The 17,894-nt window shown below is 46.1% G+C and overlaps 1 protein-coding gene across 1 annotated transcript; it reads left to right on the top strand.

The window, feature by feature from the left end:
• Positions 1-8,080: 8,080 nt before the first annotated feature.
• On the top strand, positions 8,081-9,705 carry LOC140685642 (myc-associated zinc finger protein-like). Its single transcript, XM_072937528.1, is given in 2 exon segments — positions 8,081-9,509; positions 9,512-9,705. Coding segments are annotated over 2 exon segments (1,476 nt in total). The 3' UTR covers positions 9,559-9,705.
• The last annotated feature ends 8,189 nt before the right edge of the window (positions 9,706-17,894 follow it).

Raw genomic sequence — 17,894 nt, 5'->3', positions numbered from 1 at the left:
GGGGGTATGTGCTAATGTTCTCAGATGCAGCCCCGGCCCTGCAGGGCCTAGTGTGGCTGAACGGACTTGCCCAGGGAGGGCTTCACAAGGGGATCCCTCCACACTAAACTTCCGGAAAGGGCTGGGCTGTTTCTGGGTTTGGTTCTCATCATTCTGTATAGCTAGTGGTTTAGGAATGATGGTATGTCAGCCCTGGAGGGAAGTGTCTATTAAAGTTGGCGATGAGAGCCAAGAGCCACAAGCGGGGACAGATGGGTGCATGGTCTTCCTTCTTGCCACTAGGAAAACACCACCCAGTTTTCTAAAAGGTGAGAAAAAATGTTGCAGTTATGAGACAATGAGAATAAGAATGTCATACTTCCCATAATAATGTGCCCACGTTGGCTCATCGATTGTACCAACTGATGAGGGATGGATGTTGAGGGCAGGGGAGTATATATGTGAGGGTGGGGAGGGCTATGTGCAAATTCTATATTTTCTGCTCAAGTCTGCTGTAAACCTGAAATGGCTCTAAAAAAAATTAAGTCTATATGAAAAAAAAAAGTCATACTTCCCAGCTGATACAGTGATACAGTCTGGAGCAGGAAATGCTGATTAGCTGATCATGTTAAAGGCGAGTCCCTCAGCCTTTCTGCCTCTGTCCTCTACGGATCCGTGTTTCCCTCTAGGATAAAGTCCAGACGCTTAATAAGACTTTGCAAGGTCTCTGATGGGACCTGGCCTGTCTCTCTGTGCTCATTTCTCCTCCCCGCCTCCTCGTGCTCCAGCCACTCCGGGTTTCCCGTGGGAGCCGTGGGCTCTGGCTTGGCAGGGGCTGTTTCCTCCACCAGCTATACTTTCCCACTCATTCTCCACTCCCTCATTTGCCTCCTGAGTCCTACTCGTTTTTTAAGTCTAAGGCTGAGAAACTTTTCCAGGCCACCCTGTAGGTGAGGCTCGGTGCCCTTGCCCTGTGCTCCCACACGCCCCGTCTCTCCTCATCACAGGGCCCCCTCTCTTGAATCAGTGCTTATTTCCCAGTCCCGGTTTCCCAGGAGACAGCCAGCTTCACGAGGCTGGGGACCAGGTCTGCCTGCTTCATGCCCACCCTCCCCACTTGGGCTCTCGAGTAAAACAAGTAAAAGATTTGTTTGAAAATAAATTGTGGTAAAATATTTCTTATTTTGAAAAGTACCCTGTGAATCTATAATAACTATAAAAAATTTAACACAGAAGATAGATTAAAAAGTGGAAGTTCCCTTGAGTTAAGCTCCACCACTAAGCTCCCTGTCCCCATAGGTAACTTAGCAGTGTGCTGTTAGCCTGCCAGCCTTCTGTAAGGGTTTTCATATTTATACATGTATAATTTTAAGGCAAAAGAGGAAAAAAAAACAAGCCATATAATGGCATATATGTCATTTATCAATTAGATATCAATATAGATATCTAGACATACACATACCATTTATGTAAAAACGAATATACGTGAGTGTGTGTGTGTGAGTGTGTGTGTATGGTTAGCCTTCTAAGTGGTAAGCAATAGAAATGAGCCATGGTTGATTTTCAACAGGGAAGGAATTCAATGTCAAGTAGCTCTTAGAATCAGTAGCAGGAGGGAGCGGGCAGTAGGCTGTAAGCAGGAGAATCAGGCTTGGCAAGTGGGCAGGAGGAACGGGAAGCTGGGCACCCAGCAGCACAGCCAGATGCCCCCACAGGGCAGGTCTGGTGAGGACACCTCAGCTGTCCTCGGAGCAGGGACTCCTCAGCTGTGCCCTTCCCTCAGCCTCAGTCAGGGCTGCTTGCTGCTGTCACCACTACCCCTTATCAACAAATTCTGTCCAGCTGCCGCCACCCCTGCCCCCTCCCATCTTTGCACCATTAATTCTCTACATAAAGGTCCAGTCACAGGATGGGCCAGGGCTAGTCAGGAGACGGCAGCCCCTGCAGAAGGACCAGATGCGCACGTGTGTGGGGACTTTGACTCCTACAGAGGTGGTCCCGCTAATCTCCTACTCGCTCGTGGTTTTTCTTTTTCTAGTATTTTAAAGTTTTCTTTCAGTGCTTAAGCTTTTTATCCATCTGGAATTTAATTTGGCCTATAGAGTGACATAGGGAGCCAATGTTACTTCTTTTCTGGATGGCTATTTAGTTTTTCATATATCATTTGAAAAAATAAACCTTCCCCACTCCTACCCTCAGCACATGATGCTTTGAGATGCCACCCTTTTAATGTATTAAATTCTATACATGCGGGGATATGTTGACTGAAATAAAATGCACAACCTAAAAGCTGAGTGTTACGTTTCATTCGGTAGATTTTCTGAGGACTCGAGCCCAGGACACAGCATCTCAGATGTCTTTAAGAGGCAGTTCCAGTGTGGCAAAGTAGAAGCCAGGATGCACGAGGATTTACAAGAATGACCAGGTAATTGGAACCTCTAAGGATTACTGTTAATTAAAGAAAACCAGACATCTCGAGTTAAGGAACTTAGTGCTTTTCTATGTACTGGGAAGGTGCAAAGGTCTGGGCTCATTGAAATCATTCCTTTGATATGCACCTGGCTATCTAGGGCCAGTGTCCTGCTCTTCCACATTCTGAGTTCCCTCAGGGGGCACTGCTGGGGTGGCTGCAGAGGTAGGCTACCTACTTGTCTGCATCCTGAGTTCCCTCCACTCACTGTCATGGGGGTAGCGGTAGCAGCCGATGACTTGATGGTCGCAGAATTCTTTGTTTACTGATGTGGCCAGCAATATTTTCCATTCACAGACATATGTATTTATGGATTCTCTGTTCTGTTTCATTGATCTGTTCATGTACGAGTATCAAATTATTTCTCTTTTGTCAAAATAACTCATATAACTTTTTAAAAACTTTACATTTTGAAATAATTTCAAACTTAAGTTGTAAGTCTAGTACCAAGAACCCTCATACTGCTTTCATCTAGATTCTTATTTTCTTTATCACTCTTTAATATATATATTATTATTATATAATTTTTACTCTCAACTATTTAAGGGCAGTGCACCCACTATGGAAAACAGTGTGGAGATTCCTCAAAAGACTAGGAATAGACTTACCATATGACCCAGGAATCCCACTCCTGGGCTTGTACCCAGAAGGAAATCTACTTCAGGATGACACCTGCACCCCAATGTTCATAGCAGCACTATTTACAATAGCCAAAACATGGAAACAGCCTAAATGTCCATCAACAGGTGACTGGATAAAGAAGAGGTGGTATATTTATACAATGGAATACTACTCAGCCATAAAAACCGACAACATAATGCCATTTGCAGCAACATGGATGCTCCTAGAGAATGTCATTCTAAGTGAAGTAAGCCAGAAAGAGAAAGAAAAATACCATATGAGATCGCTCATATGTGGAATCTAAAAAACAAAAACAAACAAACAAAAACAAAGCATAAATACAGGATAGAAATAGACTCATGGACAGAGAATACAGACTTGTGGTTACGGGGGAGGGGTAGAGGGTGGGAAGGGATAGACTGGGATTTCAAAATTGTAGAAAAGATAAACAAGATTACACTGTATAGCACAGGGAAATATACACAAAATGTTATGATAAATCACAGAGAAAAAAATGTGACAATGAGTGTGTATATGTCCATGAATGACTGAAAAATTGTGCTGAACACTGGAATTTGACACAACACTGTAAAATGATTATGAATCAATAAAAAATGTAAAAAAAAAAATTAAAAAAAAACTATTTAAGGGCAAATTACAGACATGATGCCCCTGAACTCCTAAATACTACAGAAACTATTTTCTAAGAACAAGGGCATTCACTCACTTAATTAACCATGAGACAAAGATAAAAATCAGGAAATTTAACTTTGTTACAGTGCTATTATCAAATGTCTGGATTTTAAAAAATTCTGTCAATTGTCCATCTCAATAATGGCTTTTAAAGTAATTCTCATAATTTTTTCTTATCCAGATGCAATCCAGGATACCTCCTTTTATCTAGTTTTCTAGATAAAAAATAATAATGCCTTTTTTTAAATCTTTTTAAATCTGTATCAGATATTCAGACATTGTTATTCATGATTTTGACATTTTTAAAGAAAATGGGCCATCAGGGTTTTTTTAGAATATAATTTGGGCATGTACAAAATTTTAAAAAGTCATGCAGTGTAATACTTTTATCTGTCAGGGTCCTGGCAGAAAACTAAAACACTCAAGAAATTCAGGAGACTTTAGTAAGGGGACACTTTTCAGAGGTTTGAGTGGGTTTAAGATTCACAAAAAGGGACATTGAGCAGCTGTTCTCATTCCTGGATCTCAAGGCGTAAGAGGAGGGAATATTGCACAAGAGCTGGTGAGAGCTGGAGCTTGGAGGAGAAATGCATCCCCTGCCCGGACACATCCCCCCAGGGCAGGGAGGTTGCCACATTGCAGGAAATCCCTTCCTCTTTCCAAACTTTTATCTCTGCAGTGCCTCTCAGTGGCTGAATTCAACCAGCACCCAGGGGCAAAGGAGCAACACGGTCAGCCTTATGAGGCTCGGAGCAGGGCAGAGAAGAGTGATGAGAAGATGGGAAACGGACAGCGTACATGCAGAGCAGGGAGAGAACGCCGGGCACTCTGCTGAAGGTTTATAATGAGAAACAGCCATGCCTTACCCACTCCCTTCCCAGTCATGCTCCTCAGAGACAGCCACCTTCAGCTCTTCTAGTTTCCTCTTTATTATTTAATTCCATATTTCTAAGCAATAGATTTATACTGCCATTTTAAATTTATCCATCGCCTTCCTTAACCACCGCCCATCTTTCACTCACATCATAGTTAGATATTTCTCGAGTTGTTATTTCAACACCTTAAATACCTCTTACCCTTCTTTCACCCTCACCATCTTTAGATATTTTGCTTGTTGTTAAGTCAGTGTTTACATTATTAGGAGTGTGCAGAAATTATTCCATGGCCAAGAGGTTCAGGATGATTGGGCCTTCTTTTTTTTTAATTGAAGTGCAGTCAATGACAACGTGTCAATTTCTGGTGTACATCATAATATATCAATCATACATGTATATACATACATTCATTTTTATATTCTTTTTCATTATAGGTTACTACAAGATACTGGATATAGTTCCCTGTGCTATACAAAAGAAGCCTGTTGTTTATCTGTTTTATATATCGTGGTTAGCACCTGTAAATCTCAAGCTCCCAGTTTATTCCTTCCCACCCTCTTTCCCCCGGTAACCATGTTTTTTTTCCTTTTACTATGTCTGTGAGTCTATTTCTGTTTTGTAGATAAGTTCATTAGTGTTTTCTTTTTTTTTTTTAGATTCCACATATGAGTGATATCATATGGTATTTTTCATTTTCTTTCCAGCTTACTTCACTTAGAATGACAATCTCTTGGTCTATTCATGTTGTTACAAATGGCATTATTTTATTCTTTCTTATGGCTGAGTAGTATTCCATTATATAAATATACCACAACTGCTTTATCCAGTCATCTGTTGATGGACATTTAGGTTGTTTCTTTGCCTTGGCTATTGTAAATAGTGCTGCTATGAACACTGGGATGCATGTATCTTTTTGAATTAGAGTTCCCTCCGGATATACGCCCAAGAGTGGGATTGCTGGATCATAGGCTGAGTCTGTTTTTAGTTTTTTGAGGAATCTCCATACTGTTTTCCATAATGGCTGCACCAAACTGCCTTCCCACCAGCAGTGTAGGAGGGTTCCCTTTTCTCCACACCCTCCCAGCATTTATTGTGCATGACCATTTGGATGATGGCCTTTCTGACTGTTGTGAGGTGATATCTCATTGTAGTCTTAATTTGCATTTCTCTGATAGTTAGTGACACTGAGCGTTTTTTCATGTGCCTATTGGCCATTTTTATATCTTCATTGGAGAATTGCTTGTTTAGGTCTTCTGCACATTTTTGGATTAGGTTGTTTTTTTTTGTTGTTGTTATTAAGCTGTATGAGCTGTTTACATATTCTGAAATTAAGCCCTTATCAGTTACATCATTTGCAAATATTTTCTCCAATTCCATAGGTTGTCTTTTTGCTTTGCTTATGGTATCCTTTGCTGTGCAAAAGCTTATAAGTTTAATTAGGTCCAATTTGTTAATTTTTGCTTTTATTTCTATTGTCTGGGAAAACATTGCTAAGGTTTATTACAAGTACTCTTTGTTGACACTGCCCTTGTCCCTGCCTCAGCCATGGGAACATTGGCAACCCACTCTGGTAGCCCCCTAGGTTCTGCACCCACAGAGCCACCAGCGAAGATCTGCCAATGTTAAGCACTAGGACCCAGCATAGCATGCATGCAGCCTCACACCTGGATCCATGGTGGGACACAGATTTAGCGCAGACCCCAGCTCTGCATTAGCATATGGTACACAGTCCCACTGTTAATGCCAAACTCATCCCCATCACGTACCAGAAATACATTCGTTCATCTTAGAAGTGCACATCCACAAAGGCTCCAATGGAGCAAATCCACCACTGCTGCTTGGGGCTGGAATCAAACCTCAGTCCTGCCCATGAAGTTGAGGCATCTCTGGGTATGGATTCAGGTTTCAGCTCCACCTCCTCCAGGGAGCTGCAAACCAGTGATTGTGTGGAAAAGATGGCTATTTCTGAACCCCCCCTCTTCTCGTGAGAATGTGAGCCAACAGTGGTGCCAAGCAATGTTCTCTGGGTTAGCGGCTGTGGCCTGGCTGCATTGTTGTGTACCAGCAGTTGTGTGTGTGTGTGTGTGTGTGTGTGTGTGTGTGTGTGTGTTTTAATGGGGGTTCTGGGCTGTTCTGTTCTGCACACATTCCAACCCACAGCCTGCACCACACTCCAGTCTTCTGAGGCTGCCTCTGGGCAGTCAGCCCCAGTCCTGTCCCTGGGTTTGTTTGTGAAAGACTGAGATCCAGCAGCCAGTCCTGGCCCACACCCACTGGCTCACATTTCAGGCCAGGGATTGCAGAGCCGCCTTTAAAAAAATTTCTCATTTTGTTCTGTAGTGAGAAGCACATTGATTTATCATTTGTCTTGGTTTCTACGAGCTTCTTGCTAAGTTTATCTAAATAATCTAACATTTTTGTACCATGTCTTTAGGGAAAATTTGTCATATGCTCAAACCTATCTGTTTATTTTGTTATTTTAACTTTTGAATTTAATTTAATTTAATTTAATTTAATTTTCCTCTGTCTGCTGGCTGCAATCTGGACTGCTTGGGCCCTAGTCCAGCTACTGCTGTCATCTGGAAATTTTCTTTTTCTGTTGTGGTAGACAGAATTGTAAAGATGTTCCCCAAGATGCCAATCTACTATTTATTCAAGCAAATACTCAGTCATGGTACTACCGTGGGGGACTTTGCAGATGCTATTACGGTCACTAATGAGCTGACCTCAAAATAGGGAGATCACCTTGTGGGCCCAGTGTAACCATATGTGCCCTTAAAGCAGAAGAGGGAGGCAGAAAGTTGGTCAGAGAGATATGACAGGAAAGATGAGGCCGAAGGGGAGGACAGGGAGATTTGAAGAATGAGAAGGACTTGAACTTCTGGGGGTAGCCTAGACGCTGACACCAAGCCCAAGGAGTCAGGGACCTCAGTCCCACAACCAGAGGAACAGAATTCTGCCAACAACCTCAATCAGGTTGGAAGCAGAATCATCCCTAGGGCCTCCAGAAAGGAGTGCGCCCTCTCACGTCTTGATTTTGACTTTGTGAGACTCTCAGCAAAGAACCAGGTAAACTGTGCTGTGCCTGAGCTGTGAGGTAATAAACTTGTGTTGTTTTAAGCTGCTGCATTTGTGGTAATTTGTTACATCACAAGAGAAAACTAGTGAAGCTGTCGCCATGGGCTTCACTCTCGTCTTCCTTGTGCTGGAGTCCCGCTTTCCAGGCCCTTTGATTTTCTCCTGGAGCATATTCTCCAGTACAGCTGTTTTCAAACAGGTTGGTCTCAGGAGCCTTTCACGCTCTTAAAAATTATTTACGACCCCAAAGAATGTTTGTTGTGATTATACCTATTAACATTCACCAGGCCGCCGCAGCCGCCGCCGCCCGGGCCCGCGTCCCCGGCCCCCGCTGAGTCCCGGGGGCCCCGCCGTGGCCGAGGCCATGTTCCCCGTGTTCCCTTGCACGCTGCTGGCCCCCCACTTCCCCGTGCTGGGCCTGGACTCCCGGGGAGTGGGCGGCCTCATGAACTTCCCGCCACCTCAGGGTCACTCCCAGAACCCCCTGCAGGTCGGGGCTGAGCTCCAGTCCCGCTTCTTTGCCTCCCTGGGCTGCGCCCAGAGTCCATTCCAGGCCGCGCCGGCGCCCCCACCCACGCCCCAGGCCCCGGCGGCCAAGCCCCTCCAGGTGGACTTGCTCCCGGTTCTCGCCGCCGCCCAGGTGTCCGCCGCGGCCGCGGCTGCGGCCGCCGCTGCTGCCGCCGCCGCCGCCGTTGCTGCTGCGCCCCCGGCCGCCGCCTCCACTGTGGACACAGCGGCTCTGAAGCAGCCCCCGGCGCCCCCTCCGCCGCCCCCGCCGGTGTCGGCGCCCGCCGCGGAGGCCGCGCCCCCAGTTTCTGCCTCCACCATCGCCGCAGCCGCGGCCACCGCCGTCGTAGCCCCAACTTCGACGGTCGCCGTGGCCCCGGTTGCATCTGCCTTGGAGAAGAAGACAAAGAGCAAGGGGCCCTACATTTGCGCCCTGTGCGCCAAGGAGTTCAAGAACGGCTACAATCTCCGGAGGCACGAGGCCATCCACACAGGAGCCAAAGCCGGCCGGGTCCCCTCGGGTGCTATGAAGATGCCCACAATGGTGCCCCTGAGCCTCCTGAGCGTGCCCCAGCTGAGTGGAGCCGGCGGGGGAGGGGGAGAAGCGGGTGCCGGCGGCGGAGCGGCCGCAGTGGCCGCCGGTGGCGTGGTGACCACGACCGCCTCGGGAAAGTGCATCCGGAAGAACCACGCCTGCGAGATGTGCGGCAAGGCCTTCCGCGACGTCTACCACCTGAACCGACATAAGCTGTCGCATTCGGACGTGAAGCCCTACCAGTGCCCGGTGTGCCAGCAGCGCTTCAAGCGCAAGGACCGCATGAGCTACCACGTGCGCTCACATGACGGCGCTGTGCACAAGCCCTACAACTGCTCCCACTGTGGCAAGAGCTTCTCCAGGCCGGGTCACCTCAACAGTCACGTCAGACAAGTGCACTCAACAGAACGGCCCTTCAAATGTGAGAAATGTGAGGCAGCTTTTGCTACGAAGGATCGACTGCGGGCCCACACAGTACGACACGAGGAGAAGGTGCCATGTCATGTGTGTGGCAAGATGTTGAGCTCGGCTTATATTTCGGACCACATGAAGGTGCACAGCCAGGGCCCTCACCATGTCTGTGAGCTCTGCAACAAAGGCTTCACCACGGCAGCATACCTGCGCATCCACGCGGTGAAGGACCATGGGCTCCAGGCCCCGCGGGCTGACCGCATCTTGTGCAAGCTGTGCAGCGTGCACTGCAAGACCCCTGCCCAGCTGGCCGGCCACATGCAGACCCATCTGGGGGGGGCCGCCCCCCTGTCCCAGGAGACGCCCCCCAGCCACAGCCCACCTGCTGAGGGGGACCCCCGCACCCACCAGGTACAGGTGAAGTGTGTCCAATGGCAGCAGCGGCGGCAGCAGCAGCAGCAGCGGCGGCAGCAGTGGCAGCCCCTCCCACAGCTGTGGGCTCCCTCTCGGGTGCCGAGGGGGTGCCCGTGAGCTCTCAGCCACTTCCCTCCCAGCCCTGGTGAGCTCCAAGTTGGTGGGGAGGAGAGGGGAGAATGGAGGAAAGTTCCTTGACACCATCTCCTCTTCCCCTCTCTCCTCACCAACTCCTCACTACTTCCCACACCAACCAAGGAGCCTCCAGAAGGGAAGGAGGAAGAAATGTTTTCTTAGGGGAATTCACTAGGTTTTAACGATTTGTTTCTCCTGCTCCTCTCTTCTCCCTATCAGACCTGACCCCCCACACACCTGTCCCCTCGGTTGTGTTGAAGCCCCCTGGACAGTGAGTGGGCAGGGGTGGCAGAGGACAGGAGCAGCCACTGCCCTCACTCCCTCTCCTCTCTGTAACCCCCTGCCCGGCCCTTCCAGGGATTTGTGAGCCTTCTCCCTTGATGGTCCTTCTTGCTCTCCTCCAGTCTCCCCCCCCCCCCCATTGTCTGCTGCCCCTCCCTGGGGAGTTGGTGCTTTTTTTTTTTTCCAGGGGGAGGGAGGAGAGGAAGGAGGGGAAGCAAAGATTCTGTCCCAGAGAGGGGAAAAGGTGAGATTTGAGAAGGGGCAGAAGCAGGGAAGGCAAAGATTGTACCTTCATAAGGTGGGGTTGTTTGGGGTCAGGCCCTAAACATCATCCTACTTGAGAATCTGTCAGGGGAAAACAAGTCAAGGGGAGCAAAAGAAGGAGCCACTAGGGCCAGAGGCAGGACAAGAGATGGAATCTTAGGGGGCCAGGGTAAATGGGGGGATCCAGGGACTAGAGGTGCTTCCTGGGGGCGGGGGGAATGCAGCTGCAGTGTCTCCCCCTTCCCTCTTCCACCCCAGCTCCAGCCCTGGCCTTTTCTTTTCATCCCTCTCCCCCACGACAGAAGCTGTGGCCCTGGCCATGTCATCGTGTTCCTGTGTCCCCTGCATGTTCCCCACCCTTCACCTCCCATTTTGCGCGGACCCCATTACAATAAATTTTAAATAAAAAACAAAAAAAACAACAAAAAAAAATTCACCATGTTAGAAATTAAAGCTAAGAGATTTAAAAAATATTCATCAGTTTGTTTCAAAATAGCAATAAAATGCATTATATATTATTATAAATAAATTCTTTCTGAAACATTTAGGTTTTTAAAATAAAAAATACTGAGAAGAGAGGTATTGTTTTACATTTCTGCAAATCTCTTTCATGTCTGGCTGAATAGAAGCCGGCTGGCTGCTCAGACCTGTTGCAATGAAATACTTTAGCTGTAGTGTATGGAGAAAATCTGTTCACAACGCAGGTATGTAGCTGGAAAAGCAAAGACCTCAGTGATCCCTGAAAAGGTTCCAAAGGTCCCTTGGCCACACTTGGAAAACTGCTACTGTGGCATCTTGCCACCCAGTGAATTGTCCAGGGACGAACAGTACTAGTAACACTAGGATCTGAATCAGGATGTTCAGTGTGATAAGATCCCTATGTGGTTCTTTTGCTCAGGAAAGTTTGAGACGGTGTTTAGGGAAAAACCTGTCTTTCCCCTTGTGTTTCTTCTTTACTTTTAACACACTCACAACACTCTTGACACAAGGTATGTGGGGTTTTTCTCCCACCAAACAACTTTCTGTGACACTGACTGAGTGACCTACAACTTAGCTCCATTCTGACACAATCTATCTGAAGACAGTGTCAGACCCCAAAGGTTAAGGGCTCAGCTCCACAGGACTGCCCTCACCTATTATGCCAATCGCAGGTCCAGGTTTTAACTGTGTTTATGATCTATCAGCTATAAATCTGAGGTTTCCATGACCCCCTCTTCCCCAGATTCAATTAATTTGCTAGCATCACTCAGAACTCAGGGGAAACACTTAGGTTTACCAGTTTATTAATGGACATGATAAAGCGCACAGAGAGACAGCAGATGAAGAGACATGTGGGCTGAGGTCCAGGAGGGCCCTCAGCACAGGAGCTTCTGTCCTTGTGGGGCTGGAAGTGCGCCTACCGACCTGGGAGCTCTCTGAACCTCCTACTCTTGGGATGCTGTGGAGGCGTCCTCACAGAGGTATGGATCATTAACTCCATTTGCAGCCCCTCTTCTCTCTCCTGAGAATGCGGTGGGGGTGAGACTGAAAATTCCAAGCACCCTTAAGGCTCGGACTTTCTAGTGACCAGACCCCATCCAGGAGCCCAGCAAGAGGTGCCTTATTAGTACAGATTTTCTATCATCTAGGAAATTCCAGGGGATTTAGGAACCCTGTTTCAGGAACTGGGGTCAAAGACCAAATATGAGACCAAATGCTGCTCCTCGTGGGCTCAACACTTAGGAAATTCTAAGGGTTTTAGGAGCTCCGTGCCAGGAACAGGGACAAAGACCAAATATCTATTTCTTATCATAAATGACAGTATCACAGGCACTTACATCCTCAGGACAGGAAGTTCTCTGAGTTATTGCATGTCTGAAAATGTCTTTACTCTAACATCGTGTTGACTTGATAGTTTGGCTGGGCATAGGCTAGATGCTCGATTGAAAGTCATTTTAGCTTTTAATTTCTGTTTTTGCAGAAATCAATGGTATCTGGTGGGAGAGTAGGGACATTATTTACCCTGGCAGGCTTGGGGTAGGGGTACGGGAGATTCAAATCTCCCTGTAAATAGATTTTCAAGCAATCTCTATGTTTTCAGCCCCTTGCTTCATTCTTACCTTCCTCAAAACATTATTCCTCTGTGTTCTTTTCTAGGGTCTGTAGGGGAAAACCATACCTCATTCTTATCTTTCTCTACTCCATAAAACATCCAATTTATAGCTTCCTTTGTTCCTCCCATTCTCTTCAGATTTTTGGTTTACAGTTTTATTACTTCACTGTTCTTTTGGTGGTATTCCAATGGTTGTGTTTGCTCAGAAGTCTCTCAAATAGGAATGTAATTTGGTACAGCTGCTGTGGACGACAGTATTGAGATTCCTTAAAAAACTAAATAGACTTATTATATGATCCAGCAATCCCACTCATGGGCATATATCCAGAGAAAATGCCAATTCAAAAAGATAAATGCACCCCAGTGTTCATAGCAGCACTATTTATAATAGCTAAGACATGAAAGCAGCCTACATGTCCATCAACAGATGACTAGGTCAAGAAGTTGTGTTATATTTATACAGTGGAATACTATTCAGCCATAAAAAAGAATAAAATAATGCCATTTACAACAATATGGATGGATCCAGAAATTGTCATTCTAAGTGAAGTAGGCTAGAAAGAGGAAGAAAAATATTATATGATATCACTTGTATGTGGAAACTAAAAAAATGACACAAATGAACTTATTTACAAAGCAGAAATAGGCTCATAGACATAGAAAACAAACTTATGATTTCTAAAGGGGAAAGGGAGAGGGGAGGGATAAATTAGGAGTTCGGGATTAGCATGTAGAAACTACTATATGCAGAACAGATAAACAATAAGGTCCTACTGTATAGCACAGGGAACTATATTCAATGGCTTATAATAATCTATAATAAAAAAGCATATAAAAAAGAATATATAATTAAATCACTCTGCTGTGCACCAGAAACTAACACAACATTGTAAATCAACTATACGTCAATGAAAAAAAAGTCTCCCAAATGGTTTTAATTACCCAGAACACTACAAAATGTTCTGCTATCTGGTTGGCCTCAAAGAATTTTCCTGGCCCATCTTTCACTTTCTTTTCTCATATGAATTTTGTAATCAGCTTGCCTAGTCTCCCCGCTTACATCCTCCCAAGTCCTATTGACATTTTATTGAGGTCATATAATTTTATTGTTTAATTTAGAGATCTTTAAATTATTAAGTCTTTCAAGAAGAGTATCTTTTTCCATTCATTCAATTATTCTCTTATGTTCCTCAGTAGAACTGTAAAGTTTAACTTTGACAGATTTTGCCCATGTCTTGAGTTTTCTCTCTTTGGTTGCTATATAAATGAGATAATTTCTTCTAACATATTTTGTAACTGTTAAGTGTTTCACTTACCATGGTATCAATGAAGTCTTCTTTGATCTTGAGGTCTACAAAGCTCCCTCATATTTTAAAATGTATTAACTATATTTTTGTTTAATTTTAAAAGTAATACATGGCATTTTTTAAATGATTGAAAACCTAAAAGGGTATACAAAGAGAGGTAAATTTCCCGCTCATCCCTGGATATATGGATATGCAATAACATGTTAAAGTGGTTCTCTTCCTTCCTTTTGAGTGAGGTTCAAAGTCCTGCAAAATGCCTTGTATTTACACTCAGTTGCCTTTGTAGGCTGTGCTGAGAGATTGCAAGAGAGGATTGGCTGTATTACCAACCCTCTCCTGGCCAGTAAGAGCAGTGGGTGTAGCGAGGCTGAGGGATTTCTTCGGAGAATGTTGTCAGTGTGCTTTGCCAAGTGAGCGGACTTCACGGCCATCTCCCAGAGAGCTGGAGCCTGTTGCCTGGCATTTGTTAGAAATGAAGATGCATCCATTTCTACCTGGAGATGGTGAAAAGGCTATTTTAGAACTGCCTACCTGGGGGTTGAGTGAAGAGAGATGGCTCCCTTAGAACTGTGCTGCATTTTCAGTAGCTGTGGAGCAAAGATGCATGTTTTGAGGGGACAAGAGGTGGGTTCTGTTTGGACCGCAGAGGAGCCTCGCATTGTTTTGGGTTCCACCCAGGAGGATTTCCTGATGGCACCATGTGATCCGAACGGAGTGAATGAGTGGGCCTGAGGGAGAGGTTGTCCACAGCCAGACGAGAGGCAGCTCCTGGTGCAAGGGAGACACAGCTATGGGCCCCCAGTGGAAGAGCTCCAAAAAGGGAGGGAAACAAAGAAACATCAAACCTTCTGACAGCTGTCTGTAAAACATCTGGAAGCTCTGCGTCTGTCACACCCAGAGAATCAGGCTCCGTTACCTCTGCAGCAGCCACAGAAGACCACCTCTCTCTACAGCCCCTCCTCCCCTGCACTCTAAGGTGGGGCGGGTGGGCCGGGAGCTCTGGCCGGTAAGAGACTGGGGGAGGTGAGTGGAGAAGGGAGAGCTGCCAACCTCATGTCCCCCAACAGCACCGACCTGCAGATGACAGGCCTAGACTGACAGGGAAGGGAGAGGGTTGACATCAGATGAAACTGGAGATTTAGCTCCTACGTTGGATGGAGTGTTGAGTCACCAAAGTGAGGTTTTTCTTATAACTGAATGTGACTGTTATTTTCTGTTTTGTTTTGTTTTTTTAATTATCTAGGAGTAGCTGGAAAAGTGCCAGCAATTGCATCTGGAGTGGGGAAAAGAACAAACCCACATGGTGAATTTAAGCAGAAGTGGTGGGAAAGAATGAACCTACTTTTTTATGTACTCTATTCCAGCACACACAAACCAAACAAAAACAAACAAGAAAACACAATGAGAAACCACTCCCCCCAGCCACAAAATCCAAAAGCCTCTGCAAATAGGGCCATACCATACTTAAGTAGCTCTGTGCCTTGCTTATTACTTAATAACGTATCTTAGAGATGTTTACCTACCAGCACATATGTGTGTCTATTTTTAAGTCTGTTATGTAGTATTAAATTGTATTTACAAACTGTATTTACTTAAACCATTGCTCTATTTGTAAACAATTAAGATTTTCCCAATTAATAATCCCAAATCCTTGCTTTTACAAACAATGTGGCAATGAATATTCTTCTTTGGTTTTTTGCTTGCATGTGGGGGGATATTTATAGAATGCATTTCTGGTAGTAAGATTGCTAAATGAACCAATATGCAAATCTTTAAATTTATGATCCTGCGAAGAAATGTCATCAATTTAAATTGCTACCAGCAGTTTCTTCATAATCATGTAGCTATTGTGTATCATCAAATGCTTTCATCTTTGCCAGCATGAGAGGTTTAAAAAAAACAGCACCTTGGCAATTTATAAATTATCAGATTGAGTATCTTTTCATGTCTTTGTAAGTCATTTGTATTGCTTTGTCGATAAATTGCCCATTTGTGTCTTTATGGATTGATTTTAAAAACTGCATTTTTAGCTGTGTTTTTGAGTGGGAAGTCAGCCACTGAGTGAGGGGAAAGGAATGAGAGGGGGAGCTGCTCCCAGGGCCGGGGGCACCAGCATGTGGCCAGGAAAACCTGGCTTGCTCAGATCTTTAATCTGCCTTCTCTTGTTCCTTCTCTTCTTTGGGTTTGTGTCTCAGTGTTTGGGTTTGAAGCTCTGTAGAGCGTAGATGACCTTAGGCTGCTCTCCCCCTCCACCCTGTCACCAGCACTGTGAGCACGTACCAAGGGCAGGGGCTCCTGCTGGTAATCATCCACACTGCACCCTCCTCCGTGCTGCCCTGTGCCCTGGGAGGCTGGCCAGCATGTCCTACCGCAGTGGGCTTCCCACGCAGCTGCTGGTTGGGTTCAGCCAATGGGGAAACCCCACAGGAGATGCAAAGGATCAGGAGGGAGAGTCAAGCCAATGTCCGTTTCCCTTCTTCTTGTGGGATCACCACAGGTAGCTGTGTCCCTTGACCAAAGGTCTCAGCCTGTGGCAGGCTTCTTTCAACTTAGCCGCACCATCTTTGAGTTTTCTTAACTGCATCCTCCTTCACGCTTCAGGCCTAGGGGTGAGTGAAGGCTGCTTCTGACGTTGGGATACCACACTATTCTTGTGAATTCCCTACTCTTTGTCTACACTTTCGTAAATAGTCCCTTAGTAAACTGCCCCCAAAGTACCCAAAGTCACATGTGACATCTCAGCTCAGTACGCTGGGACCCGGACCAGCTGTATCCAGTGAGTCCTAAATAGGAAGAAAATTAAGCCACACCCATGGCTGGTGTTGGAGCCTTCAACCACTCTCAAGAGGGGCACACAGAGTGGTGCCAGGGGCCAGTCAGCCCCACACTGTCCTACATTGTAGAGACTTCAAGGGCTGTGTTTTGATAATGATGGCACCCGGACCAGGGGGAGGAAGGGGACTGCGCCAGGGCAGTGAGATGCTCCCGGACATACTTCAGCCCCTGGTGACCAACGGAACTGAGAAGGCTGTGCTGGATGGACTTCTGAGGCAACAGGGGCGGCTCTGTGCTTGAGGAAGAGGTGACAGCCACAGCAGAGCTCTGTGATTCCTCCCGGGGCGTGGGTGAAGCCGGCTTCAGTGGGGATCTCAGGAGTGAGAGCGGTGAGAACTCTGGGAGAGGCAGGGCATGAGGAGGATGGGATGGGTCAGGGGAGGGAAGGTGACCAGAACGCTTCAGTTGCAGGAGGACTCCGGGTAACATTGGATTCAAGTCTAGCATGTCCCCAGGAGGCTGCCTGTGCCATAGTGCGGGTAGGCGGGCCAGTCTGGGTAGGAATCTGAGAAGATGCCGGGGTCAGGGAAGAGGTTAGGGCTGTAGGCAGTGGTCCAGCCTTTAGTGAGAGGCTCATAGCCTGTAGGGGTCCAGCCTGTGAGAGAACTCCCTCCATTGCTGTTCCTGAGCAACACCAGGGGTGCGCACATGTCCTCCGTGTGCTTTCATTCCCACCTGCGGCCTCAGCCAGTAGCTGCTCTGCTGCTCAGCCCTTCTCATTGCTGTTTCTCCAGGTGACCACTGTGCTCTCATCAGGGTCCAAGAGTGACCTACTTTTTCTCCCCAAAATTACAGCCTAGAGCAGGCTTTACCTAAAGACTTGGTAAGATCAGGTGGCAATTACCATGTAGAGAAGGAAAATTCAAACCACATGCCTCGCAGTTTCTTACTGGAGGGTTTTTCCTTTCCCCACATCTGCCTTTAGCCCCTTAGCGGGGCCATCTTTGTACCTTTAATTAATTAGTTTATTTTTATTGTGGTAAAATGTACATGAAGTCAAATGTACCATTTTGGTCATTTTAAGTGTACAGTTCAGTTGGCATTGATTATATCTGCTGTGTTGTACATCCATCACCACTACCCATTGCAGAGCTTTTGCATCATCCTGAACAGAAATTCTATGTGCATTAAACAGTGACTTCTCATTTCTCCCACTTTGCAGCCTCTGGTGACCTTTAGTCTGCTTTCTGTAACTGGTTCATCATTTTGCAGGATTCACCTCCTATGAGTCTTGAGAGAAGAAAGTAGTTTCTTCCTCCTTTGTTCAAGGATAACATAAAAAAAAATAGAACAAAAGGGAGATACAGTTTAGCCCATAAACCAGTATCTTTAATCCCTGAATTACAGAATTACTGTGGCAAATCTGTGACTTAGGCAGAGAAAACTGGACATGATA

The sequence above is a fragment of the Vicugna pacos genome, chromosome 15 (genome assembly GCF_048564905.1).
Source record: "Vicugna pacos chromosome 15, VicPac4, whole genome shotgun sequence".
Classification (NCBI taxonomy): domain Eukaryota; kingdom Metazoa; phylum Chordata; class Mammalia; order Artiodactyla; family Camelidae; genus Vicugna; species Vicugna pacos.
Note: the sequence above shows the minus strand (reverse complement) of the source record. Positions and strands in the feature narration are given on the sequence as shown.